Source organism: Leucoraja erinacea, unplaced genomic scaffold (assembly GCF_028641065.1).
Source record: "Leucoraja erinacea ecotype New England unplaced genomic scaffold, Leri_hhj_1 Leri_78S, whole genome shotgun sequence".
Classification (NCBI taxonomy): Eukaryota; Metazoa; Chordata; class Chondrichthyes; order Rajiformes; family Rajidae; genus Leucoraja; species Leucoraja erinaceus.
This window is the reverse complement of record NW_026576718.1, coordinates 440001-467500: the sequence shown is the minus strand read 5'-3', so window position 1 is coordinate 467500 and position 27500 is coordinate 440001. Positions and strand designations below refer to the sequence as shown.

The 27500-nt window shown below is 50.4% G+C and overlaps 2 protein-coding genes across 2 annotated transcripts in view; both read left to right on the top strand.

Moving 5' to 3' along the window:
- LOC129694767 (secreted frizzled-related protein 2-like) overlaps window positions 1-785 on the top strand; it is an 18907-nt gene extending 18122 nt beyond the window's left edge. Inside the window, exon 3 of the mRNA XM_055631525.1 lies at window positions 138-785. Within this exon, the coding sequence (XP_055487500.1) occupies window positions 138-466 (329 nt within the window). The 3' untranslated portion in view covers window positions 467-785. The remainder of the gene's footprint in view (window positions 1-137) is intronic.
- A 17446-nt stretch (window positions 786-18231) lies between these two features.
- tomt (transmembrane O-methyltransferase) overlaps window positions 18232-27500 on the top strand; it is an 18339-nt gene continuing 9070 nt past the window's right edge. Inside the window, exons 1-3 of the mRNA XM_055631532.1 lie at window positions 18232-18364; window positions 24119-24380; window positions 27359-27500. The exon at window positions 27359-27500 is cut by the window's right edge and continues 55 nt beyond it. Coding sequence (XP_055487507.1) covers window positions 24119-24380; window positions 27359-27500 — 404 coding nt within the window. The 5' untranslated portion in view covers window positions 18232-18364. The remainder of the gene's footprint in view (window positions 18365-24118; window positions 24381-27358) is intronic.

The following is a 27500-nucleotide window of genomic DNA, read 5'->3' as shown; positions in this document are numbered from 1 at the left end:
CCGCCAACGTGAGGTGTGGGCCAAACGCGGCTATGGGGGGGACTAGTGTGGACGGGACATGTTGGCCGGTGTGGGCCAGTTTCCACGCAGTGTGTGACTCTTGTTCCCTCTCTCTCTGTGCCCCCAACCCCGTGCAGTGGTGAAGGTGAAGGTGAAGGGCGTGACGTACGTTGACGGTGATGCGAGGGTGACGCTGGAGGGCAGGGGCCGCCCGCTGCTGGGGCCGGCCGTGACGGAGTTGCCCGATGAGCTGTGGCTGGCCGGGGCCGGGGCCGGGGCCGGAATCGGAGGCGGCATTGGCGGCGGCTGCAGCTGCGACGAGCTGCGCGATCGCTCCGCCTCCTTCATGCTGATGGGGCGGCTGTGGTCCGAGGGCAAGTGGCGCCTCACCCTGGTCAGGCGGTGGCAGGGCAGCAAGCGAGACCTCCGCCGTATCCACAGGAACGTCAGGAAGATCCGCTGCTAACCCCTCCCCCCCCCCCTGCTCCAGGCCCTTCGGCCCATGCACTCCATGCTGACCCGTCCACACTAGCTTCAACTTATCACACTGTCTAATCCACTCACTAACACACCAGGGGGTCAATTTACAGAGGGGCCGATTAACCTGCAAACCCGCACGTGTGTGGAGTGTGGGAGGAAACCGGAGCGCCCGGAGTAAACCCACGCAGGTCACGGGGAGAGAACGTGCAAACTCCACGCACGCACGCACACACACGTGCACACGCACACACACACACACACACGTGCACACACACACATGCGCACACACACACATGCGTGCTCACACACACGTGCACACACACACACTCGTGCACACACACACACGTGCACACACACACACACGTGCACACACACACACGTGCACACACACACACACACACACACACACACACGTGCACACACACACACATACACACACACACGTGCACACACACACACACACACACACACACACACACACACACACACACACACACGTGCACACACACACACGCGCACACACACACACACGTGCACACACACACACACACACGTGCACACATACACACACACACGTGCATACACACACACGCACACACACACACACGTGTGCACATGTGCACACACACATGCACACACACACGTGCACACACACGCTCGTGCACGCACACACACACGTGCGCACACACACATGTGCACACACACACACGCGCACACACACACACACCCACACGTGCTCCACACACACACACGCACCCACACACACACGCACACACACACACACGTGCACACACACACACTCGTGCACACACACACACATGCACACACACACGTGTGCACACACACACGCACACACACACACACACGTGCACGCACACACACACGTGCACACACACGCGCGTGCACACACACACACGCGCACACACACACACGTGCACACACACACGCGTGCACACACACACACGTGCGCACACACACACACACATGCGCACACACACACACGTGCACACACACACATACGCACACACACACGTGCACGCACACACACACACATGCACACACGCACACACGCACGCACGCACACACACACGCACGCACACATGCACACACACACACGCACGCACGCACGCACACACACACACACACAGCACACAAGGTCTCCGGTGCCGTGAGGTAGTAGCTCTACCCGCTGCACCACTGTCCCGCCCCCAACGAGGGTCCATGTTGTGGTCCGTCCTCTAGTAGTTCAGGGGAAACCACTCGTCCCGATCGTTTGCTTCACCCTGTATCTGGGCCGACAAAGATGGAGTAACAGGTGGGGGGTTTATTACACATCAACGCTAATGCCCCCCCCCCCCCCCCCCACACCGACACCCCCACCCCCTCACAGAGCGGCACCCCCTCCCTCACCCCCCAACGCTCCCCTCCCACACTCACACACTCGTGCTCACGCTCCTGCGCACTTACACTTGCCGCACACTCGTGCTCACACTCACAGGCACACTGACACCCGAGTTCACACTCACACTCACAGGCACACTGACACCCGAGTTCACACTCACACTCACAGGCACACTGACACCCGAGTTCACACTCACACTCACAGGCACACTGACACCCGAGTTCACACTCACACTCACAGGCACACTGACACCCGAGTTCACACTCACACTCACAGGCACACTGACACTCGAGTTCACACTCACACTCACAGGCACACTGTGCACCCGATTTCACACTCACACTCACTGTCACCTTGACAGAGTTCACACTTGCACTCACAGGCACACTGACACCCGCGTTCACACTCACACTCACAGGCACACTGACACCCGAGTTCACACTCACACTCACAGGCACATTGACACTCGAGTTCACACTCACACTCACAGGCACATTGACACTCGAGTTCACACTCACACTCACATTGGCACATTGACACTCCAGGCACATTCACAGTTGCACTCACAGGCACATTGACACCCGAGTTCACACTTGCACTCACAGGCACATTGACACCCGAGTTCACACTTGCACTCACAGGCACATTGACTCTCGAGTTCACACTCACAGGCACATTGACACGAGTTCACACTCGCACTCACACTCACGCTTGCAGCCACAGTGATGTTCTGACTAGGTTGGCATGTTCCCCACAGCGGGAATGGCTGCAACCGCTGGCAAAAGCAGCCCTTGCACTGCCCGACCCTCTCACCCTCCCACCAAGGTGCCCTGTGCGGGGGTCGACCCTGCACCCCCTCCCGGCCCTCCCTCTGCCCGTGGACCCTCGCCCTTGATCTTGCAGCTCATCTCCGCTGGGACTCGCAACACATAGAATATAAATACAAAATCTGGGCAGTGTCATTCCCGCTGGAAGCTCTGAGTTAGACAATAGACAATAGATGCAGGAGTAGGCCATTCAGCCCTTCACATTCAATGTGATCATGGCTGATCATCCCCAATCAGTACCTCGTTCCTGCCTTCTCCCCATATCCCCCGACTCCACTATCTTTAAGAGCCCTATCTAGCTCGCTCTTGAAAGCATCCAGAGAACCGGCCTCCACCGCCCTCTGAGGCAGAGAATTCCACAGACTCACAACTCGTGTTATTAGAACAAATCTGTGTTGAAATAAACTCCAGACAGACACAACGTGCTTGAGTATCTCAACGGGCCAGGCAGGGTCTCTGGAGTAAAAGGATGGGTGATGTTTAGGGTCGGGACCCTTCCCCAGACCACCGTCTCCCCCCCGCCCCCGCCAACAATCTCCCTATCCGGCAACCTCCTTGCCTGAGGTCATCCATTGTCGTCTGCAGAAGGGCCTCGACCCGAAGCATCGCCCATTCCTTCTCTCCAGAGACGCTGCCTGTCCTGCTGAGTTACTCCAGCACTCTGTGTCTATCTTAGGTGTAAACCAGCATCTGCAGTTCTTTTTGTTTTTCTACTTCCAAGTTAACTCTGCCAGCAGAATATAAATGTAACCAAAGAGTGCCTGTTGTGGCATGCCTGATATTTGTCAGCAAATTGTAAATTTATCCAAAAAAATAAAACTTTCTTTTAGCAATATCTTGTCTGTTCTGTTGTAAGACATCATATACAATACAATACAATCCATTTTGCCCCGTGGTCGGGACCAGAGTCCAGAGTCAGTCCAGGATCGGCTCTTCCCCACTGGAGACCGCGGCTTTAGGCTGGTGTAGGCCGCAGGCCGGCGGTCGAAGATTTAAAGTCCCCGCCGCAGCCAGAAGCACCGCAGACCGCGGGGCCGGTGGTCGAAGCTCCCCTCCAGGGGCGATGGTACGTCCATGCCGGGTCCGCGGTAGAAGTTGGCCGCGGGCCGGTGGAGGAAGCTTCTTCTCCCGGGTCCCTCACGTCCATGGTCCCCAGCTGGAACTCTGCAGACCGTGGCTTCAGGCTGCCGGCTGCGCTGGGCCAGCGAAACGGCGCGCTCCCCTCCAGCGAGCCCCACCGAGGGCTCACCCGCTCCACGCCAAGAGTCCACGCTGCGCCCGCCGCTGAAGCCCCCGTGCGCGTCTCCGGGAAAGGCCGCGCCGATCCTCGTTGTTAGGCCACGGGGGGGGGGGGCGACCTGGAAAAGGTCGCCTCTCCATGGAGGAGGCTATCGGAAGCGGTTTCCCCCCTCACTCCCCCACACAAGACACACAAAGAAACACAAAAAACATACTTTAAAACAGACTAAAAAAACAAAAAAAGTTGAAATAAAACGGACACGCTGCTGACAGGGCGCCGGCTTGCACCACCCCCACCGATACGGAGCACATATCAGTAGTAAAGAACGATAACTCAATGCTAACATTCATATCAAGAAGGCTTGTATACAAAAACAGGGATGTAATGCTGAGTCTCTATAAGGCGCTGGTCAGGCCGCATTTGGAATATTGTGAGCCATTTTGGGCCCCATATCTGAGGAAGGATGTGCCGGCTCTGGAGAGGGTCCAGAGGAGGTTTACAAGAATGATCCCAGGAATGAGTGGGTTAACATACGATGAGCGTTTGTCGGCACTGGGCCTGTACTCGCTGGAGTTTAGGATGAGGGGGAACCTCGTTGAAACGTACAGAATAGTGAAAGGCCTGGATAGAGCGGATGTTTCCACTAGTGGGACAGTCTAGGACCAGAGGCCACAGCCTCAGAATTAAAGGACGTTCTTTCAGGAAGGAGATGAGGAGGAATTTCTTTAGTCGGAGGGTGGTGAATCTGTGGAATTCATTGCCACAGGCGGCTGTGGAGGCCAAGTCAGTGGATATATTTAAAGCAGAGATAGATGGATTCTTGATTAGTACGGGTGTCAGGTCATGGGGAGAAGGCAGGAGAATGGGGTTAGGAGGGGGAGATAGATGGCAGAATGGACGATGGGCCGAATGGCCTAATTCTACTCCTATCACCCATGACCCATACGTTGTGAAACGTCACCTATCCATGTTCTCCACAGATGCTGCCTGACCCGCTGAGTTACTCCAGCACTCTGTGAAACGTCACCTATCCATGTTCTCCACAGATGCTGCCTGGCCCGCTGAGTTACTCCAGCACTCTGTGACTATCTTTGAGATATACCAGCATCTGCAATTCCTTTCTACACAACCATCCACGCTAGTATCCGGACTGTGATACCACGGGCTCTCATAGAAACATAGCAAATAAGTGCAGCAGTAGGCCATTCGGCCCTTCGAGCCAGCACCGTCATTCAATATGATCATGGCTGATCATCCCCAATCAGTATCCCATTCCTGCCTTCTCCTCATATCTCTTGATTCTGGAATTTTCTGCCACAGAAGGCAGTGGAGACCGATTCACTGGATGTTTTCAAGAAAGTTAGATTTAGCTCTTAGGGTTAACTGAATCAAGGGATATGGGGAGAAGGCAGGAACGGGGTACTGATTATGGATGATCAGCCATGATCATATTGAATGGTGGTGCTGGCTCGAAGGGCCGACTGCTCTACTGCTGCACCTATTGTCTATGTTTCTATGAGAGGAAGACATAAAGATATGGACTAAACTAGGAGTACAGGTGCCAGTTCCTTGAAGGTCGAGTCGCAGGTAGATAAGGTGGTCAAAAAGGCTTTTGGCACTTTGGCCTTCATCAGTCAGAGTATTGAGTATAGAAGTTGGGAGGTCATGTTGCAGTTGTATAAGACGTTGGTGAGACCACATTTAGAATATTGTGTTCAGTTCTGGGTACCATGTTGTAGGAAAGATGTTGTCAAGCTTGAAAGGGTTCAGAAAAGATTTACGAGGATGTTGCCAGGACTAGAGGGTGTGAGCTACAGGGAGAGGTTGAGTAGGCTGGGTCTCTATTCCATGGAGCGCAGGAGGATGAGGGGTGATCTTTTAGAGGTGTACAAAATCAGGAGAGGACTAGCTCGGGTAGATGCACAGAGTCTCTTGCCCAGACTAGGGGAATCGAGGACCAGAGGACATAGGTTCAAGGTGAAGGGGAAAAGATTTAATAGGAATCCGAGGGGCAACTTTTTCACACAGAGGGTGGTGGGTGTATGGAACGAGCTGCCAGAGGAGGTAGTTGAGGCTGGGACTATCCCAACGTGTAAGAAACAGTTAGACAGGTACATGGATAGGACAGGTTTGGAGGGATATGGGCCAAACGCGGGCAGGTGGGACTAGTGTAGCTGGGACATGTTGGCCGGTGTGGGCAAGTTGGGCCAAAGGTCCCGTGTCCTTGCTCTATCACTCTGTGACTCTATAACTAAACTAAACTCAGATAAAAGTGCAGATGGAGTCGATGTTCATAAACACAGCGACACTCCTGATTCTCTAGACATTCTGTCCGACACCTTTCCCAGTCGACGTTTCCAGGGATCTTATAGACAATGGACAATAGATGCAGGAGTATGCCATTCTGCCCTTCGAGCCAGCATCGCCATTCATGGCTGATCATCCCCAATCAGTACCCCATTCCTGCCTTCTCCCCATATCCCCTGACTCCGTTATCCCTATTGCCCCTGTCCCACTTAGGAAACCTGAACGGAAACCTCTGGAGACTTTGCGCCCCACCCAAGGTTTCCGTGCGGTTCCTGGAGGTTGCAGGTGGTTGCCGGAGGTTGCAGGTAGTGGAAGCAGGTAGGGAGACTGACAAAAACCTCCGGGAACCGCACGGAAACCTTGGGTGGGGCGCAAAGTCTCCAGAGTTTTCCGTTCAGGTTTCCTAAGTGGGACAGGGGCATAAGAGCTAAATCCTACTCTCTCTTGAAAACATCCAGTGAATTGGCCTCCACTGGATGCCAATTCCCATATCCCCTGACTCCGCTATCTTTAAGAGCCCTATCTAGCTCTCTCTTGAAAGCATCCAGAGAATCGGCCTCTGAGGCAGAGAATTCCACAGACTCACAACTCTCTGTGAGAAAAAGTTTTTTTTCTCGTCTCTGTTCGAAACGGCTTACCCCTTATTCTTAAACTGTGGCCCCTGGTTCTGGACTCCCCCAACATCGGGAACATGTATCCTGCCTCTAGCGTGTCCAAGCCCTTAACAATCTTGTAAGTTTCAATAAGATCCCCTCTCATCATTCTGTAACTCTTGTTTATAAAATGTTCCCCTGCCCACTCCCCCCCCCCCCCCCCCCCCCCCCCCCCCCCCCCTCCCCCTCCCCCGCTGATGGGTTTTAAAGCCAAACTCTCCTTGAGTGTTGACAGCACTAAATATTCTGGCTCCTGAATTCTGACGTCCCCCAAACAGCAGAGTCAGCAGAATTTTTGCATGGATGACTTTGTGCACATATTTAGGTTTTTTTTCTGGGGGTCTTATAAGACCCTATGGGGTTGTAACTGAAGCCGACAGTGTGCCAGGAGAGACTGGGGCCGTTAAATTTAATCATGTTGAGATTAATTATGAAACTAATGCGTGTTTCAGTGGTGCCTTGTTGGCTTAATTACATTTTTATTGACCAGCTTGCGGTTTTCAGTCTGCGGTTTAAGTAGCTGCCAAGGATTTCGTCTGGAGCTAACTCGACCCCCAGTTCGGGTAATTCACCTCCCGAATCGGAGAGTGAAATCCCAAAGGAATGCCGGTTAAACCACGATACAGACACTGCTTGAGTTGCTAAGGGGGTTAGCCGGTGCCAAGGAGAGACAGCGGCGAATTGTGGACGCAGCCCAGACCGTCGCACAAACCAACCAACCTCCCTTCCACCGACTCCATCTACACCTCACGCTGCCTCGGCAAGGCCAGCAGCATCATCAAAGACCAGTCTCACCCCCCGGCCACTCCCTCTTCTCCCCTCTCCCATCGGGCAAGAGGTACAGCAGAGTTTACTAGAATGTTGCCTGGGTTTCAACAACTAAGTTACAGAGATAGGTTGAATAAGTTAGGTCTTTATTCTCTGGAGCGCAGAAGGTTAAGGGGGGACCTGATAGAGGTCTTTAAAATGATGAGAGGGATAGACAGAGTTGATGTGGACCAGCTTTTCCCTTTGAGAATAGGGAAGATTCAAACAAGAGGACATGACTTCAGAATTAAGGGACAGAAGTTTAGGGGTAATATGAGGGGGAACTTCTCTACTCAGAGAGTGGTAGCGGCGTGGAATGAGCTTCCAGTGGAAGTGGTGGAGGCAGGTTCATTGGTATCATTTTAAAATAAATTGGATAGGCATATGGATGAGAAGGGAATGGAGGGTTATGGTATGAGTGCAGGCAGGTGGGACTAAGGGGAAAAAAATTTGTTCGGCACGGACTTGTAGGGCCGAGATGGCCTGTTTCCGTGCTGTAATTGTTATATGGTTATATGGTTATATGCTACAGAAGTGTGAAAACGCACGCACACACCTCCAGATTCAGGGACAGTTTCTTCCCGGCTGTTATCAGGCAACTGAGCCATCCTCTCACAATAGGCTCGCCAACTTCCTCACTCCCAAATAAGGGCCAAGAGGTCAAAATACGGGACAAACTCCCCACGGCAATTCGTTGAGCGACTGGGCCGTGTCTGGGTGAATGATGAGTTGGCCCCGGGTGCTGGACTGTACACAAAGTCCAGCCGGCGGGGCCAGCTGACGAGTTTTAGCCCAGGGACCGCGCGCAAAGTCCGGCGCCCCGTCCAACTCGTGAACCGATGACCGGCCGTGAGAAGGAGGGGTGGTGGTGGTGTCGGTGGTAAGTGAAGGTCCGAAGGTTGGACAGGTGGCCGGGCTGCCGACCGACCGACGGGGCCACGGGCGAGGCGCTGCTGCTGCTGCTGCTGCTGCACTCCACGGGCTGCACTACGTCGGGACGGATGAGGCGGGGCCCAGACGCTGCTCTCCGACCCGAGTAGTAGCAGTCAAATACGGGACAAGGGCGGTCCCGTACGGGACAAACCAATTTAGCCCAATATACGGGATGTCCCGGCTAATACGGGAACATTGGCAAACCTGTACCAGAGAGCAATCCTGAACTACTATCTATCTCATTGGTGACCTTCGGACTATTTTTGATCGGACTTTACTGGCTTAACCTTGTACTAAACGTAATTCCCTTTATCCTATGTCAGTACACTGTGGACGGCTCGATTGTAATCATGTATTGTCTTTCTGTTGACTGGTTAGCACGCAACAAAAGCTTTTCACTGTACCTCGGTACACGTAACAACAGACTGAACTAAATTGAGAGGAAGAGCAAGTGACATAGACACATAGACAATAGGTGCAGGAGTAGGCCATTCAGCCCTTCGAGCCAGCACCGCCATTCAATGTGATCATGGCTGATCATCCACAATCAGTACCCCGTTCCTGCTTTCTCCCCGAATCCCTTGATTCCGTTAGCCCTAAGAGCTAAAACTAACTCTCTCTTGAAAACATCCAGTGAACCGGCCTCCACTGCCTTCCGTGGCAGAGAATTCCACAGATTCACAACTCTCTGGGTGAAAAAGTTTTTCCTCATCCCAGTCCAAAATGGCCGACCCCTTATTCTTAAACTGTGTGACCCCTGGTTCTGAACTCCCCCAACATCGGGGAACATTGTTCCTGCATCTAGCCTGTCCAATCCCTTAAGAATGTTATATGTTTCTATAAGATCCCCTCTGATCTAAATTTCAGTGACTACATGCCCAGCCGACCCATTCTTTCATCATATGTCAGTCTCGCCATCCTGGGACCTTGATAGGAAAAGAGTTCCATTCCTCAAAGCCTTCCCAATCCATTCCATACGTTGGTGAGGCCGCTCTTGGAGCATCGTATTCAGTTGTGGTCATCTTTAACATTTAGTCTTTAGAGGCACAGCTCGGAAACAGGCCCTTCGGCCCACTGAGTCCGTGCCGACCAGCGATCGTCCCGTACTCCAGCACTGTCCTACACACGCTAGGGACAATTTACAATTTTGTCAAAACCAATTAACCTACAAACCTGCACGTCTTTGGAGTGTGTGTGTGCAGAAAACCGGATCACCCGGAGAAAACCCACGCAGGTCACGGGGAGAACGGACGAACTCCGTACAGACAGCACCCATAGTCGGGATGGAACCCGGGTCCCTGGCGCTGTGAAGCAGCAACTCTACCGCTGCGCCACCGTAGGATGCTATTAAATTGGAAATAGACAATAGACAATAGGTGCAGGAGCAGGCCCATTAATGAGTTGCCCACTAATCCCCTATGTGGGACCTTATCAAAGGCTTTCTGAAAGCCCAGGTACACAACATCCACTGGCTCTCCCTTGTCCATTTTCTTAGTTACATCTTCAAAAAATTCCAGAGGATTAGTCAAGCATGATTTCCCCTTCGTAAATCCATGCTGACTCGGACCGATCCTGTTACTGCTATCCAAATGTTTGGCTATTTCATCTTTTATAATTGACTCCAGCATCTTCCCCACCACCGACGTCAGGCTAACTGGTCTAACCTCTCTCTTCCACCTTTCTTAAAAAGTGGGATAACCTTAGAACGGAGACGAGGAAACACTTTTTCTCACAGAGAGTGGTGAGTCTGTGGAATTCTCTGCCTCAGAGGGCGGTGGATGCTTTCAAGAGAGAGCTAGATAGGGCTCTAAAGATAGCGGAGTCAGGGGATACGGGGAGAAGGCAGGAACGGGGTACTGATTGGGGATGATCAGCCATGATGACATTGAATGGCGTTGCTGGCTCGAAGGGCCGAATGGCCTACTCCTGCACCTATTGTCTATTGTCTATTGTCTATTGTCTATTAGCTAGCCTCCAATCCACAGGAACTGATCCCGAATCTATAGAACATTGGAAAATTATCACCAATGCATCCACGATTTCTAGAAAGAATGCAGAGAAGATTTCTGAGGGTGTTGCCAGGATTCGAGGGCCAGAGACAACACAAAGTGCTGGAGTAACACGTCTATTCATGTCTGGAGAACATGGATGGGTGACGTTGCATGTCGGGACCCTTCACACCTTCTTCGAGGGCCTGAGCTACAGGGAGAGGTTGTGGCAGGCTAGGACTTCATCCCTCGGAGCGCAAGATTCTGAGGGGAGTCCGGAACCAGGGGCCACAGTTTAAGAATAAGGGGTAAGTCATTTAGAACGGAGACGAGGAAACACTTTTTCACACAGAGAGTTGTGAGTCTGTGGAATTCTCTGCCTCAGAGGGCGGTGGAGGCCGGTTCTCTGGATACTTTCAAGAGAGAGCAAGATAGGGCTCTTAAAAATAGCGGAGTCAGGGGATATGGGGAGAAGGCAGGAACGGGGCTCCTGATTGGGGATGATCAGCCATGATCACATTGAATGGCGGTGCTGGCTCGAAGGGCCGAATGGCCTACTCCTGCACCTATTGTCTATCTTATAGAGGTGTACAACATCATGAAAGGGGCAGATAAGATGAATGCATGGAGTCCGTGCATTGTGAATAGTCTAGGGAATGGAGTGATACGGGAAGATGAGAGACAGGGCGCCACAATGGAGCAGTGCTTGAGTTGCTGCCTCAGTCACGATGGATGGGCCGAACGGCCTGATTCTGCCCCAATGTCTTATGCTGTTAAACACACAGCGTGGGAGAGGGCTGGGGATGGCAGCCATCACGGTGGTTTAGTTTAGTTTAGTTTAGTTTAGAGATGCAGCGCTGAAACAGGCCCTTCGGCCCATCGAGTCTGCGCCGGCGACTAACTCTACCCCACACACACATATACTAGGGATAATTTACAATGATACCAAGCCAATTAACCTACCAACCTGTACGTCTTTGGAGTGTGGGAGGAAACCAGAGCTCCCGGAGAAAACCCACGCAGGTCATGTCGAGAGGGGGCGCTGACAAAGGATACCAGCCCAGGTCATGTCCAGGGGGCAAAAAAAAAAATTACTGCCTTTGCTTTGGAGGAAATCCCCCCTTTGGAAAAACCCTGCGCGTATTTTAAAAATTGGGACTGAAAAAAAAAAAAACCCAGCCTCCCACGTCCCGGAGGGTGGATTTTTAGATTTTAAAACCCCTACCAGGGGGAATGTTTTTCCTCTGCCCTACATCTTCGGAGATGCGGTCCTTCCTCCGAGCCTGCCCTTTCTAGCCCCTGTTCGGAGCGGCGGTTTTCTAGTCTTCGAGGTGTAGCGCGACAAAATCTTACCTAGGTTCTAAAAAGGGGCGGGGCCGGATTGGCCAAAAGTTTCTCAGGTGCAGCTTTCTGTTACCTGCAGAGGGATGGAGGGCCCTCCTTCAGATAAATTACAATAAAAAACAAAAAAAAAAAAAATAAAAAAAAATTTAAAAAAAAAAAAAAAAAAAATAAAATAAAAAATTTTAAAAAATAAAAAAAAAAAAAATTTTTAAAATTAAATTAAAAAAAAAAAAAAATAAAAAAAGTTTTTATATTAAAACAAAAATTTTTTTAAAAAAAAAAAAAAAAACAAAAAAAAAAAATTTTTATTAAAAAAAAAAAAAAAAAAAAAAAAAATAATAAAAATTACAAAAAAAAAAAAATAGATAAAAAAAAGCGGAGTGGCCCGTTGCACCAGCCTGCGAAAACAGGCAATTCGGGGTTTAAAAAACAAACATGCGGAGCCCTGCCTTCCTGTCTGAAAAGAAAGACAAAAAAAAATAAATACAAAAAAAATTAAATTTTAAAAAATAAAAATAAAAAAAATAAAACCATAATAAAATACAAAAGCCGAATTTAAAATAAATAAAAATAAAAAAAAAACCATGAGGTTTTAAAAAATGGACAAAAAAAAATAATTTAAAATAAAAAAAATAAAAACAAAATAAAAAAAAAAAAACAAAAAAAAAATAAAAAAAAATATATAAAAAAAAAAAAAAATAAATAAAAAAAATAAAAAAAAAAAAAAAAAATAAATAATTAAATAAAAAAAATAATATTATTAAAAATAAAAAAAAATAATTTTTTCGGAGTCGAGCTGTTTCCCAACGTCGGGAGTTGGTTTTCCGCGGAGCGTCCGGATCTTTCTAGCCCCTTCTTTCGTCGGGGGGCGGCGGGAGTTTACCCGCGGAGCCTGTGATCTTAAAAATAAAAAAAAAAAAAAAAAAAAAAAAAAAAAAAAAAAAACGAGGTTTAAAAAAAAAAAATAAGAAAAAAAAAAAAAAAAATTAAAATTCGTTTTCGTCCTAAATGGTCGGAGATGCGGCGTTACTCGACCGAGGTCGGAGCCCCGCTGGATCGCCGGAGAGCGGGGCTTCAGAGCTTCGGCGGTGGCGCAGCGCTGAAGTACCAGCGCAGAGCGGGCGATGCCTTAACGAGGGGTCGCCGTGTGGTAAGCTCCGGAGTGCTGTGGCCGCCGACTCCAACGTCGCGGAGCTGTGGTCGAGGAGCGTCCAGCTGCGGGGCGGCGCTGAGTTTAAACACCGCGGAGCCTGGGATCTCTCGCCGAGATCGCCAGTGTCGGAGCTCCGACCAGCGCGGCTTGTGGACTTCGGGAGCCGCGGTCTCGGGTAGGAAGCGGCCGTTCCAGACACTCCAGGCCACTGAGAGTTTTCTCCCGACGCGAGCTCATCCGGCGAGAGGGCCTGTAACATCGGGCTGCCATCGCGGAAACTGCGGAGGCCTCAATAGACCCGACCATGGGTGAACAAGGGGAAGAGGACTGGACTTTGCTGCCTTCCCTCACAGTGGGAACCATCGTGGGAGGATAGAAACATAGAAACATAGACAATAGGTGCAGGGGTAGGCCATTCGGCCCTTCGAGCCTGCACCGCCATTCAATATGATCATGGCTGATCATCCAACTCAGTATCCTGTACCTGCCTTCTCTCCATACCCCCTGATCCCTTTAGCCACAAGGGCCACATCTAACTCCCTCTTAAATATAGCCAACGAACTGGCCTCAACTACATTCTGTGGCAGAGAATTCCACAGATTCACCACTCTCTGTGTGAAAAATGTTTTTCTCATCTCGGTCCTAAAAGATTTCGCCCTTATCCTTAAACTGTGACCCCATGTTCTGGACCCCCAACACCAGGAGCAATCTTCCTGCATCTAGCCTGTACAACCCCTTAAGAATTTTATAAGTTTCCATAAGATCCCCCCTCAATCTTCTAAATTCTAGCGAATACAAGCCGAGTCTATCCAGTCTTTCTTCATATGAAAGTCCTGCCATCCCAGGAATCAGTCTGGTGAACCTTCTCTGTACTCCCGCTACGGCAAGAATGTCTTTCCTCAGATTAGGAGACCAAAACTGTATGCAATACTCCAGGTGTGGTCTCACCAAGACCCTGTACAACTGCAGTAGAACCTCCCTGCTCCTATACTCAAATCCTTTTGCTATGAATGCTAACATACCATTCGCTTTCTTCACTGCCTGCTGCACCTACATGCCTACTTTCAATGACTGGTGTACCATGACACCCAGGTCTCGTTGCATCTCCCCTTTTCCTAATCGGCCACCATTCAGATAATAGTCTACTTTCCAGTTTTTGCCACCAAAGTGGATAACCTTACATTTATCCACATTATACTGCATCTGCCATGCATTTTCCCACTCACCCAACCTATCCAAGTCACCTTGCAGCCTCCTAGCAACCTCCTCACAGCTAACACTGCCCCCCAGCTTCGTGTCATCCGCAAACTTGGAGATGTTGCATTCAATTCCCTCATCCAAATCATTAATATATATTGTAAATAGCTGGGGTCCCAGCACGGATGTTTTTATGTTTGGTGTTAAATTCTTCTTTAATGTTGTGTCTTATTTTTATCTGTGTGCTGCAAATGGCAACTCAAATTTCACTTCACCAATTGGTGTACGTGACAATAAATGTCCTTTGTCTTTGTCCTTTGAGTAGAATTAGGCCATTCGGCCCATCACGTCTACGCTGGTTTCCTCAGATTTGGGGATGTGGTTCAGGGATGGGGCCCTCACTCGTGTCTCCTCGGTACCCGGGAGCTCCGCCCTTGCTCCCCCTCCCCCTTGTCACAACAGAGACAGAGTCCCCCTAGTCCTCACCTTCCACCCCATCAGCTGCCGCATACAACACATAATCCTCCGACATTTCTGCCACCTCCAACGGGATTCCCACCACTGGCCACATTTTTCCATCCCCACCCCTTTCCGCCTTCCGCAGAGACCGTTCCCTCCGCAACTCCCTGGTTAACTCATCCCTTCCCACCCAGACCACCCCCTCCCCAGGTACCTTCCCCTGCAACCGCAGTAGATGCAACACCTGTCCCTATACCTCCTCCCTCGACTCTGTCCAGGGACCCCGACAGCCCGCTTTCAGGTGAGGCAGAGGTTCACTTGCACCTCCTCCAACCTCATCGACTATATCCGCTGTTCAAGATGTGTGGATTCTTATACATCGGCGAGACCAAACGCAGACTGGGCGATTTTGCCCGACACCTCCGCTCAGCCCACGTGAACCAACCTGATCTCACACTTGCCAAACACTTTAATTCTCATTCCCATTCCCACACTGACCTTTCTGTCCTGGGCCTCCTCCATTGTCGGAGTGAGGCCCAGCGCAAATTGGAGGAGCAGCACCTCATATTTCGCTTGGGTAGCTTCCACCCCAGTGGTATGAACATTGACTTCTTTCACTTCAGGTAGACAATAGACAATAGACAATAGGTGCAGGAGTAGGCCATTCGGCCCTTTGAGCCAGCACCGCAGCAACGGATCAATGTGATCATGGCTGATCATCCCCAATCAGTACCCCGTTCCTGCCTTCTCCCCATATCCCCTGACTCCGTTATCTTTAAGAGCCCTATCTAGCTCCCTCTTGAAAGTATCCAGAGAACCGGCCTCCACCGCCCTCTGAGGCAGAGAATTCCACAGACTCACACCTGTGTGTGTGAAAAAGTATTTCCTCATCTCCGTTCTAAATGGCTGACCCCTTATTCTTAAACTGTGGCCCCTGGTTCTGGACTCCCCCAACATCAGGAACATGTTTCCTGCCTCTAGTGTATCCAAGCCCTTAATAATCTTATATGTTTCAATACGATTCCCCCTCACCTTCTAAACTCCAGAGTGTACAAGCCCAGCCGCTCCATTCTCTCACCATATGACAGTCCCACCATCCTGGGAATTAACCTGGTAAACCTACACTGCACTCCCTCAATAGCAAGAATGTCCTCCCTCAAATTTGGAGACCAAAACTGCACACAAACTCCAGGTCTCACTAGGGCCCTGTACAACTGCAGAAGGACCTCTTTGCTCCTGTACTCAACTCCTCTTGTTACGAAGGCCAACATGCCATTCGCTTTCTTCACTGCCTGCTGTACCTGCATGGTTACTTTCGGTGACTGATGAACAAGGACCCCCAGATCCCGTTGTACTTCCCCTGTTCCCAACTTGACGCCATTTAGATAGTAATCTGCCTTCCTGTTTTTGCCACCAAGGTGGATAACCTCACATTTATCCACAATAAACTTCATCTGCCATGCATCTGCCCACTCCCCCAACCTGTCCAAGTCGCCCTGCATTCTCATAGCATCCTCCTCACAGTTCACACTGCCACCCAGCGTTGTCTCAGTACTGGTATTCTCACTCTCTCTCTCCATCCCTCCCCCACCCAAGTTGCACCAGCTTCTCGTTCTCACCCAACAAACAGCTAACAATGGCCTGTTTGCTATTTTCTTTATGATCGTAACCTTTTTGCATATCATTCATTCATTGTTCTTTATCTCTGCACATCACCATCTATATCCCTCGTTTCCCTTATCCCTAACCAGTCTGAAGAAGGGTCCAAACCCGAAACGTCACATATTCCTTCTCTCCAGAGATGCTGCCTGTCCCGCTGAGTTACTCCAGATTTTTGTGTCTATTTTCTGACCAAACCAATGATGATGAGGAGCTAAACCATCACTGAAGCAGTATTTAGAGAAGAAAAAAATTGAACTATTAACTGCAGTGACAAAGGACCTTGTGGTGTTTAAGAAAGAACTGCAGATGCTGGAAAAATCGAAGGTAAACAAAAATGCTGAAGAAACTCAGCGGGTGAGGCAGCATCTATGGAGCGAAGGAATAGGTGACGTTTCGGGTCGAGACCCTTCCTCAGATCAGTCACCTATTCCTTCGCCCCATAGATGCTCCAGCATTTTTGTCGACCAAGAAACTTGTAGAAGTGCTTAATTCATGAAATCATCTTTTAATCTCCGCGCTGATTGCACCATTTTCATTCATCTTCATCCACTGCCAGTTTAGCACAGATCATGGTACACAATTTATCCACCGACTGCAATGACAATGAAGATACAGGGCGGCACGGTGGCGCAGCGGTAGAGTTGCTGCCTTACAGCGCTTGCAGAGACATAGGTTCGATCCCGACCACGGGTGCTGTCTGTACGGAGTTTGCACGTTCTCCCCGTGACCTGCGTGGGGTTTTCTCTGAGATCTCCGGTTTCCTCCCACACTCCAAAGACGTGCAGGTTTGTAGGTGAATTGGCTTGGTGTAAGTGTAAATTGTCCCTAGTGTGTGCGTAGGATCGTGTTAGTGTGCCGGGAACGCTGGACGGCACGTTTTCGGTGGGCCGAAGCGGCCTGCTTCCGCGCTGTATCTCTAAACTAAACTAAACTAATATGTAGCAAATGATTTACAGGTCACGGGGAGAATGAACAAACTCCATGCTGACAGCACCCGTGGTCAGGATCGAACCTGTGTCTCTGGCACTGAGAGGCAGCAACCCTACCCGCTGCGCCGGCTTGCCGCCCCTAGTTAGACATGTTACATAGAAAATAGGCACAGGAGTAGGCCATTCGGCCCTTCGAACCAGCACCACCATTCATGGCTGATCATCCAAAATCAGTCTGAAGAAGGGTCTCGACCCGAAATGTCATCTATTCCTTCTCTCCATAGATGCTGCCTCACCCGCTGAGTTTCTTCAGCATTTTTGTCTACCTTCGAATTTTTCCAGCATCTGCAGTTCCTTCTTAAACGTCCAGGATCAGTACCCCGTTCCTGCTTTTTTCCCCCATATCCCTTGATTCCGTTAGCCCTAAGAGCTAAATCGAACTCTCTCTTGAAAACATCCAGTGAATTGGACTCCACTGCCTTCTGTGGCAGAGAATCACAACTCTCTGGGTGAAGAGGTTTTTCCTCATCTCAGTCCTCAAATGGCCGACCCCTTATTCTTAAAGTGTGTGACCCCTGGTTCTGGACTCCCCCAGCATGGGGAACATTGTTCCTGCATCTAGCCTGTTAAGAATTGTATATGTTTCTATCAGATCCCCTCTCATCCTTCTACATTGAAGTGAATAATAGCCCAGTTGACCCATTCTTTCGTTGTGTTCCGGCACTGTCCCACACTTTGTTACATTACAAGCAGATACATTCCTCTGCACCATCAGCTCGGTCCAATGGAAGCTGACGGCATCCGAGCGCAGGTGAAACGAGACACCAACACACCTGTCCCGGTAAACCCGATCTGCCCGCCTTCCAGAACCTTCTCTCAGCCACGGAGGCCATCAATAATGTAGATGGGCGAACTGCAAAGTGCTGCTGGAGAGGAACCAGGAGCGGGTGCTTGGAACCGGGCAGCTCCCGGCTTTGGGAAAGGTAGGAGTGGGAGCATGCAGGCCGACCCCGTCTCCCCGTCTCCCCGTCTCCCCGTTACTAAACGCTTCAGTTCCCCCTCCCATTCCCACACTGACCTCTCTGTCCTGGGCCTCCTCCACTGTCAGAGTGAGGCCACTGGAGGAGCAGCACCTCATACTAAGCTTGGGCAGCTTCCAGCACAGTGGTATGATTACTGAATGTGGCAGAAGGAACTGCAGATGCTGGTTAAAATCGAAGGTAGACACAAAATGCTGGAGTAACTCAGCGGGACAGGCAGCATCTACAATACAATACTTTATTCCATGTCATTTCAACCTCAGTGAGGCTCAAACAAAACTCTGTTTCCACAGCCATACAAACAAGGACAATTCCTACAAGACACACAAACAATTTAATTTGCACAAACATCCATCACAGTGAGTCTCCAGCACCTCCTCACTGTGATGGAAGGCAAAGTCTTATCTCTCCCCTGCACCATTTCTCTCCCGATGTCGAAGCCCCAGGCGGGCGATGGTTAGTCCCACGGCCATTTTAGGCCGCGCCGGGCGATGTACGTCCCCGCTCCAGGCCCAAACGTCACAAAGTTGGAGCCCCCGGCGGGCGCTGGAATGCCCCGCGGCCATTAAAGCCACGCCGGGCGATGTACGTTACAACCCAGCGACACGGGCTGGAGAAGTTGCGTTTGCGGGAGCTCCGAAAAGCGGTCTCCCACCCGGACCCGCGAGCTCCCGATATTCCCGTCTACCGATCTGCAGCTGGAGCCTCCGAGCCTCCGGGGTCGTGGCGCAGCAGCGAGCCACCACCGCTCCCCACGCTCCGAGACCGGCCAGACCCACGATGGTAAGTCCGCATCTCTGGAGATAGCGGAGTCAGGGGATATGGGGAGAAGGCAGGAACGGGGTACTGATTGGGTATGATCAGCCATGATCACATTGAATGGCGGTGCTGGCTCGAAGGGCCGAATGGCCTACTCCTGCACCTATTGTCTATTGTCTATTGTCTAACTCAGAGCTTCCAGCGGGAATGACACTGCCCAGATTTTGGATTTATATTCTATGCATTGCGAGTCCCAGCGGAGATGAGCTGCAAGATGAAGGGCGAGGGTCCACGGGCGGAGGGAGGGCCGGGAGGGGGTGCAGGGTCGGCCCCCGCACAGGGCACCTTGGTGGGAGGGTGAGATCACATTGAATGGCGGTGCTGGCTCGAAGGGCCGAATGGCCTACTCCTGCACCTGTTGTCTATTGTCTATCTATTGTCTATTGAGAGAAGGAATGGGCGACGTTTCGGGTCTCGACCGAAAACGTCGCTGATTCCTTCTTTCCTGAGATGCTGCCTCACCCGCTGAGTGACTCCAGCATTTTGTGTCCACCTGCCGTATGAATATTGACTTCTCTAACTTCAAGTAACCCCGGCATTCCCTCTCTCTCTATCCCTCCCCCACCCAAGTTGCACCAGCTTCTTGTTCACACCCAACAATCAGCTAACAATGACCTGTTTCCGTTATCATCGTGACTTTTTTGCATATCTTTCATTCATTGTTCTTTATCTCTCCACATCACCGTCTATATCTCTCGTTTCCCTTTCCCCTGACTCTGTCTGATGAAGGGTCTCGACCCGAAACGTCACCCATTCCTTCTCTCCAGAGATGCTGCCTGTCCTGCTGAGTTACTGACTTGCCTACCTTCGGTTTAAACCAGCATCTGCAGTTCTTTCACAAATAGTTGAGTTCAGTTTATTGTCACGTGTACCGAGGTTTTGTTGCGTGCTAACCAGTCAGCGGAAAGACAATTGCACGTAAGGTCATCGGGTCAAAGGGCGTGACGCACGGAGCAACTCAATCCACGTGGAGTACATGGCAGCCTCCGGCATACACTGTTAACACACGAAACGCGTACCTTCTTACCAGTTAAAAACCGCTGAAATGGTAAATCTTTGCCCTGTAAATAATGATGGATATCGGGGTAAGCGTGAGGGACTTCAGAATTCAGGAAGTGAGGAGAAATGAAGGTAAAGAGAAGCGAGAGCTGCAGGGACAACAGCAGCTAAAGTGGTTGGCGAACATTGGCCGTGCAGATACCAAGATTGAGAACATTGGGAATTATCGCGTTTGCTCACTGCATTTCATCGACAGTAAGGCATTTTTTGTGTTTTTTGTGTTATTTCTTGATTCCTTTGGTTTCTAAAAAGTTTCAGAAGTGATACACCTGGCTGTAAATTTTTAAAATCGCCCATGGTTCTCAAGTGGGTTTTTACATACAAAAAGAAATCGGTTCTGAAGCTAAATTTATCATTAAAAAAAATCTCCAGACTTACGAATGGTGCGTGGAAAAGTAAGTTTTCTATCATTATGGCATTGAGATGTATATTTTGGCAAATAATAAAATGTCCTGACAGCTTTAACACCCACTCCCTTTCAATAGGATATTGTCAATTTGCTGAGGTTGATTATGTCCAATTAACAGCTAACAATGATGCCATTCCTTGGCTTGCATCTGAGTAAAATGTAATTCAAAACCCACATATGGTTTGTGATTTTTTTTAATGAATTTTGAAGTAGGATAAATGTCTCTCATTCTTACCCCGATGGCCATAATTATTTACAGCGCAAAAATAGACCTTCTGAGGCAGAGAATTCCACAGACTCACAACTCTCTGTGTGAATAAGTATTTCCTCATCTCCGTTCTAAATGGCTTACCCCTTATTCTTAAACTGTGGCCCCTGGTTCTGGACTCCCCCAACATCGGGAACATGTTTCCTGCCTCTAGCGTGTCCAAACGCTTAACAATCTTATATGTTTCAATGAGATCTCCTCTCATCCTTCTAAACTCCAGAGAATACAAGCCCAGCTGCTCCATTCTCTCAGCAAATGACAGTCCCACCATCCCAGGAATTAACCTTGTAAACCTACGCTGCACTCCCTCAATAGCAAGAATGTCCTTCCTCAAATTTGGAGACCAAAACTGCACACAATACTCCAGGTGTGGTCTCACTAGGGCCCTGTACAACTGCAGAAGGACCTCTTTGCTCCTATACTCAATTCCTCTTGTTATGAAGGCCAACATGCCATTCGCTTTCTTCACTGCCTGCTGTACCTGCATGCTTACTTTCAGTGACTGATGAACAAGGACCCCCCAGATCCCGTTGTACTTCCCCTTTTCCCAACTTGACACCATTTAGATAATAATCTACCTTCCTGTTTTTGCTACCAAAGTGGATAACCTCACATTTATCCACATTAAACTGCATCTGCCATGCATCTGCCCACTCCCCCAACCTGTCCAAGTCACCCTGCATTCTCATAGCATCCTCCTCACAGTTCACACTGCCACCCAGCTTTGTGTCATCTGCAAATTTGCTAATGTTACTTTGAATCCCTTCATCCAAATCATTGATGTATATTGTAAATAGCTGCGGTCCCAGCAGCGAGCCTTGCGGTACCCCACTAGTCACGCCCGATGGGAGAGAGGCCCTAAAATACGCTCCAGCCAATACAATTCCACATCCCCTTGCAGTCGGCAAGATGGTAAAATGTAGGCGCAAGGAACTGCAGAGTCTGCTTTACTAAACAATGACACAAAGTGCTGGACTAACGCAGCGGGTCAGGCAGCATCTGCGGAGAACATGGATAGGTCGAGACCCTTCTTCAGACCGATGGTCAAGGGGAGATGGTGTCTAGAAATATGGAAGGGTAAGGTGTGAAAATGCTAGAGCATCTCTGGAGAAAAGGAATAGGTGACATTTCGGGGTCGACACGATGGAACCCTGCGGGGGAATATGACCTTTTTGTCGTATTCCCCTTCTCTGCCTCCGTCTGCGCTGAGGCCTAATGGAGCTGACGACCTCGAGGCTCCGGATGGCAGAGCACCGCCAGGACTCGGCCTGAGCTCGCTCCCGTGAGGGTGGTCCGGCTCAGGGCTGGAAGAGGTTGGGACGCTCCCGTGAGGGCGACCAGCCCGAGGGTGGAACGAGGCTCCCGTCGGAGCGGCCGAGCTCGGGGAGGTGCGGCGCTGGCAGCCCGAGGGAGGTTCGGAGCCCAAGTCGGGGCAGCCCAGCTAGAGGGAGAAGCGACGCCCATGTCGGGGCGGCCCAGCCCGGGGCTGAAGATGGCGCAGTACTCACGTGAGGGTGGCTGGGACGGTGTTCTGCCGGCGGTGGCCTGAGTCCGGGGTTCGGCCGCGGGCCAGCAGCTGTTTCTGCAGGACTGGTGGGCGGCAGCTTCGACCACCCCGGGCCACGGTGTTTGAGCCGCGGGACTGTTTTTAACATCGCCCGGGGGGGGATCGCCCCAGCGCAGAGGGAGAAGAGGAGGGAAGAGACTGCAGACCTAAGACTTTTGCCTCCATCACAGTGAGGAGATGCTGGGTGGACTCACTGTGGTGGATGTTAATGTGTGTTTATTGTTGTTTTATTGTATTGTATTATATGTATGACTGCTGCAATTTCATTCAGACTTCGGTCTGAATGACAATAAAGGCTATCTAATCTAATCTAAAGAGAGAGTTAGATATAGCTCTCGGCAATATTTGAATTGTGAATTGCAATTCACTTTGCAGAGTCAGCATGACGGTAAAACGTGGACACAAGGAACTGCAGATGCTGGTTTACAAAAAAATAGACACAAAGTGCTGGAGTAACTCAGCACAGCATTGCTGGAGAAAGGAACAGGTGACATTTCTGGTCGTTGTGAATCAGTGGAATTCTCTGTCACAGACGGCAGTGGAGGCCGATTCACTGGATGTTTTCAAGAGAGAGTTAGATTTAGCTCTTGGGGCTAATGGAATGAAGGCATATGGGGAGAAGGCAGGAACGGGGTACTGATTGGGGATGATCAGCCATGATCACATTGAATGGCGATGCTGGCTCGAAGCGCCGAATGGCCTACTCCTACATGTATTTTCTATAAGACCCTGCTTCGAGTGGAGTGTTCCGATGGCTGGCCCACAGACTGTTGCACCCTGTTCCACGGATCCCGTTGCATCCTTTTCCGACTGAAGCCGCGGTCTGCGGAGCTTCTAGCCGCGGGCGGGGGCGTGGACTTACCACCCCGAGTCTGGGATCCCTCACCGGGGATCGCCAGAGAAGAGCTCCGACCGCCGGCCTGTGGCCTATAACATCCTGAAGCCTCGTTCTCCGGTAACAAAGTGCCGGTTTGGGCGCTCCAAGCCGCGGAGTGTGTTCGACTGTCCCGACGTCGGAGTTTGGATCATCCCGACGAGAGGGCCTGTACATCGGGCCGTCTGTAGTGGCGACTACGGAGGGTTCATGGCCCCGACCACGGGTTCCAGAACCAGGGGCCACAGTTTAAGAATAAGGAGTAAGGCCATTTAGAACGGAGACGAGGCAACACTTTTTCTCACAGAGAGTTGTGAGTCTGTGGAATTCTCTGCCTCAGAGGGTGGTGGATGCTTTCAAGAGAGAGCTGGATAGGACTCTTAAAAATAGCGGAGTCAGGTGATATGGGGAGAAGGCAGGAACGGGGTACTGAATGGGGATGATCAGCCATGGTCACATTGAATGGCGGTGCTGGCTCGAAGGGCCGAATGGCCTCCTCCTGCACCTATTGTCTATTGAACAAAGGAGGAGGACTGGCTGAACTTTGTTGCCTTCCACCACAGTGAAGAATGCTGTGGTGGATGTTTGTGTTGAATCTTATTGTGCATTGTGTGTTCTTTTTAAGTGTATCGCTGCTGGCAAATTCATTTCACTGCATGTGACAAACAAATGTGACTATTGTCTTTGGCCTCCCCCATCAGATGGTGTCTCCAGCCATTGCGTTGGCCTTCATCCCCTTCCTGATGACGCTGCTGATCCGCTACCGGTATTACTTTGTGCTCTTCTGGCGCGCAGTGGTCCTACGCAAGGTGCACGACTATCTGAGCGGCCTGTCGCGGGAGGAGAGGGCCTTCAACCACGTACTGGCCAACTGCATCCCTGGAGACACGGACAACATCCTGGCCACCTTCGACCAGTGGTGCTTCCAGTCGGAATACCTCAGCAACCTGGGCCCCGAGAAAGGTAAACGTCACAGAGTGATACAGTGTGGAAACAGGCCCTTTGGCCCAACTTGCCCACACCAGCCAACATGTCCCAGCTACATTAGAGTCACAGAGTGATACAGTGTGGAAACAGGCCCTTTGGCCCAACTTGCCCACACCAGCCAACAATGTCCCAGCTACTCTAGAGTCACAGAGTGATACAGTGTGGAAACAGGTCCTTCACCCCAACTTGCCATGATCACATTGAGAGGGGGAAGATTTAATAGGAACCTGAGGGGTAACTTTTTCACACACAGGGCGGTGGGTGTATGGAACGAGCTGCCGGAAGAGGTAGTTGAGCTGGGACTAAGAAACAGTTAGACAGGTACATGGATAGGACATAGAAGGGCCGGATGGCCTACTGCACCTATTGTCTATTGCCCACACCGGCCAACAATTTCTCAGCCACACAAGTCACACCTGCCTGCGCTTAGCTCATATCGGTCCAAACCTGCCCAACCAAAACACTGGGATAGTCCCAGCCTCAACTACCTCCTCTGGCAGCTTGTTCCATACACCCATACACTGTGTGAAAAAGTTACCCCTCGGGTTCCTATTAAATCTTCCCCCTCTCACCTTAAACCTATGTCCTCCAGTTCTTGATGTCCTCCAGTACTCTGGGCAAAAGACTCTGTGCATCTACCCGATTGAAAAAGACAATGTTTCAGATCGGGTAACTTGTCCAAACTCGAGTGGTCGAGTGCTTTAGACAGAACACTTGTGTTTGGCTGACATGTATTCATGGTTTAGTTTTTAGCTTTAGGCTTGGAGATACAGCAGAGAAAGAGGCCCTTCAGCCCACCGAGTCCATGCCGACCAGCGATCCCCGCACAGTAACACTATCCTACACACACTAGGGACAATTTTTTTAAAAACATTTACCAAGCCAATTAACCCACAAACATGTACGTCTTTGGAGTGTGGGAGGAAACCGAAGATCTCGGAGAAAACCCACGCAGAACGTGCAAACTCCGTACAGACAGCGCCCGTGGTCGGGATCGAATCCCGGCGGAGCATTTGCTGTGAGGCAGGAGCTCTACCGCTGTGCCACCGCTGTGCCACCCTCAGTTATAGTTTTGGAGATACAGCATAGCATACAGCATAGAAACATAGAAACATAGAAATTAGGTGCAGGAGTAGGCCATTCGGGCCCTTCGAGCCTGCACCGCCATTCAATATGATCATGGCTGATCATCCAACTCAGTATCCCGTACCTGCCTTCTCTCCATACCCCCTGATCCCCTTAGCCACAAGGGCCACATCTAACTCCCTCTTAAATATAGCCAATGAACTGGCCTCAACTACCCTCTGTGGCAGAGAGTTCCAGAGATTCACCACTCTCTGCGTGAAAAAAGTTCTTCTCATCTCGGTTTTAAAGGATTTCCCCTTTATCCTTAAGCTGTGACCCCTTGTCCTGGACTTCCCTAACATCGGGAACAATCTTCCTGCATCTAGCCTGTCCAACCCCTTAAGAATTTTGTAAGTTTCTATAAGATCCCCTCTCAATCTTCTAAATTCTAGAGAGTATAAACCAAGTCTATACAGTCTTTCTTCATAAGACAGTCCTGACATCCCAGGAATCAGTCTGGTGAACCGTCTCTGCACTCCCTCTATGGCAATAATGTCCTTCCTCAGATTTGGAGACCAAAACTGTACGCAATACTCCAGGTGTGGTCTCACCAAGACCCTGTACAACTGCAGTAGAACCTCTCTGCTCCTATACTCCTACACTCCTATACATACAGCCACCGAGCCCAGGCTGACCAAAGATCATCCCGTACACTAGCACTGTCCTACATACGAGTAACAAGTTACAGAAGCCAATCCACCTACAAACCTGCACGTCACTGGGATGTGGGAGGAAACCGGAGCACCCGGGAAAAAACCCACGCAGGTCACGGGGAGAGCATGCAAACTCCACATAGACAGCACCCGTGGTCAGGATTGAACCCGGGTCTCCAGTGTTGTGAGGCAGCAACTATACCACTATGCCCCTACATGTTTGGTATAGCCTGATTTGGTTGGAGCGGCACGGTGGCGCAGTGGTAGAGTTGCTGCCTCACAGCGCCAGAGACCTGGGTTCCATCCTGACCACAGGTGCTGTCAGTACGGAGTTTGCACGTTCTCCCTGTGGGTTCCCTGACACTGTGCTTTCTGTGGTGCGTCTGCGGGAGTTCCCTCCGTCCAGTGAAACACTCATTCCTAGAATAAGTAGGTTAGCATATGTGTAGATGGGCTGAAGGGCCTGTTTCCTGTTTAAGTATAGGGGCAAGGAGGTCCTACTGCAGTTGTACAGGGTCCTGGTGAGACCACAGCTAGAGAATTGTGTGCAGTTTTGGTCTCCTAATTTGAGGAAGGACATTCTTGCTATTGAGGGAGTGCAGCGTAGGTTTACAAGGTTAATTCCCGCGATGGCGGGACTGTCATAGTCTGAGAGAATGGAGCGGCTGGGCTTGTAGTCACTGGAATTTAGAAGGATGAGAGGGAATTTTATAGAAACATATAAAAATTCTTAAAGGATTGGACAGGCTAGATGCAGGAAAAATGTTCCCCATGTTGGGGGAGTCCAGAACCAGGGGTCACACAGTTTGAGACTAAAGGGTCGGCCATTTAGGACTGAGATGAGGAAAAATGTCTTCACCCAGAGAGTTGTGAATCTGTGGAAAATGTTTTCCTCATCTCGGTCCTAAAAGACTTCCCCCTTATCCTTAAACTGTGACCCCCGTGTTCTGGACTTCCACAACATCGGGAACAATCTTCCTGCATCTAGCCTGTCCAACCCCTTAAGTTAAATTTGAAATGTTACATTTTTATTGTGTATTGTGTGTTCTTTTTTATTGTATCGCTGCTGGCAAATTCATTTCACTGCACCTTCGGGTGTATGGGATGAATAAATCTGATTGATTGATTGATTGATTGAAGTTCTAAAGTTCTGAAGTTCTGACATCTCGCTGCCAGGCCGGATCCTGGAGCGGCTGCTGTACGAGAACGCTCCGCGCACGGTGCTGGAGCTAGGCACCTACTGCGGGTACGCCTCGCTCCGCATCGCCCGCTCACTCACAGACGGTGCCCGCCTCTACACCGTCGACATGGACGTCAG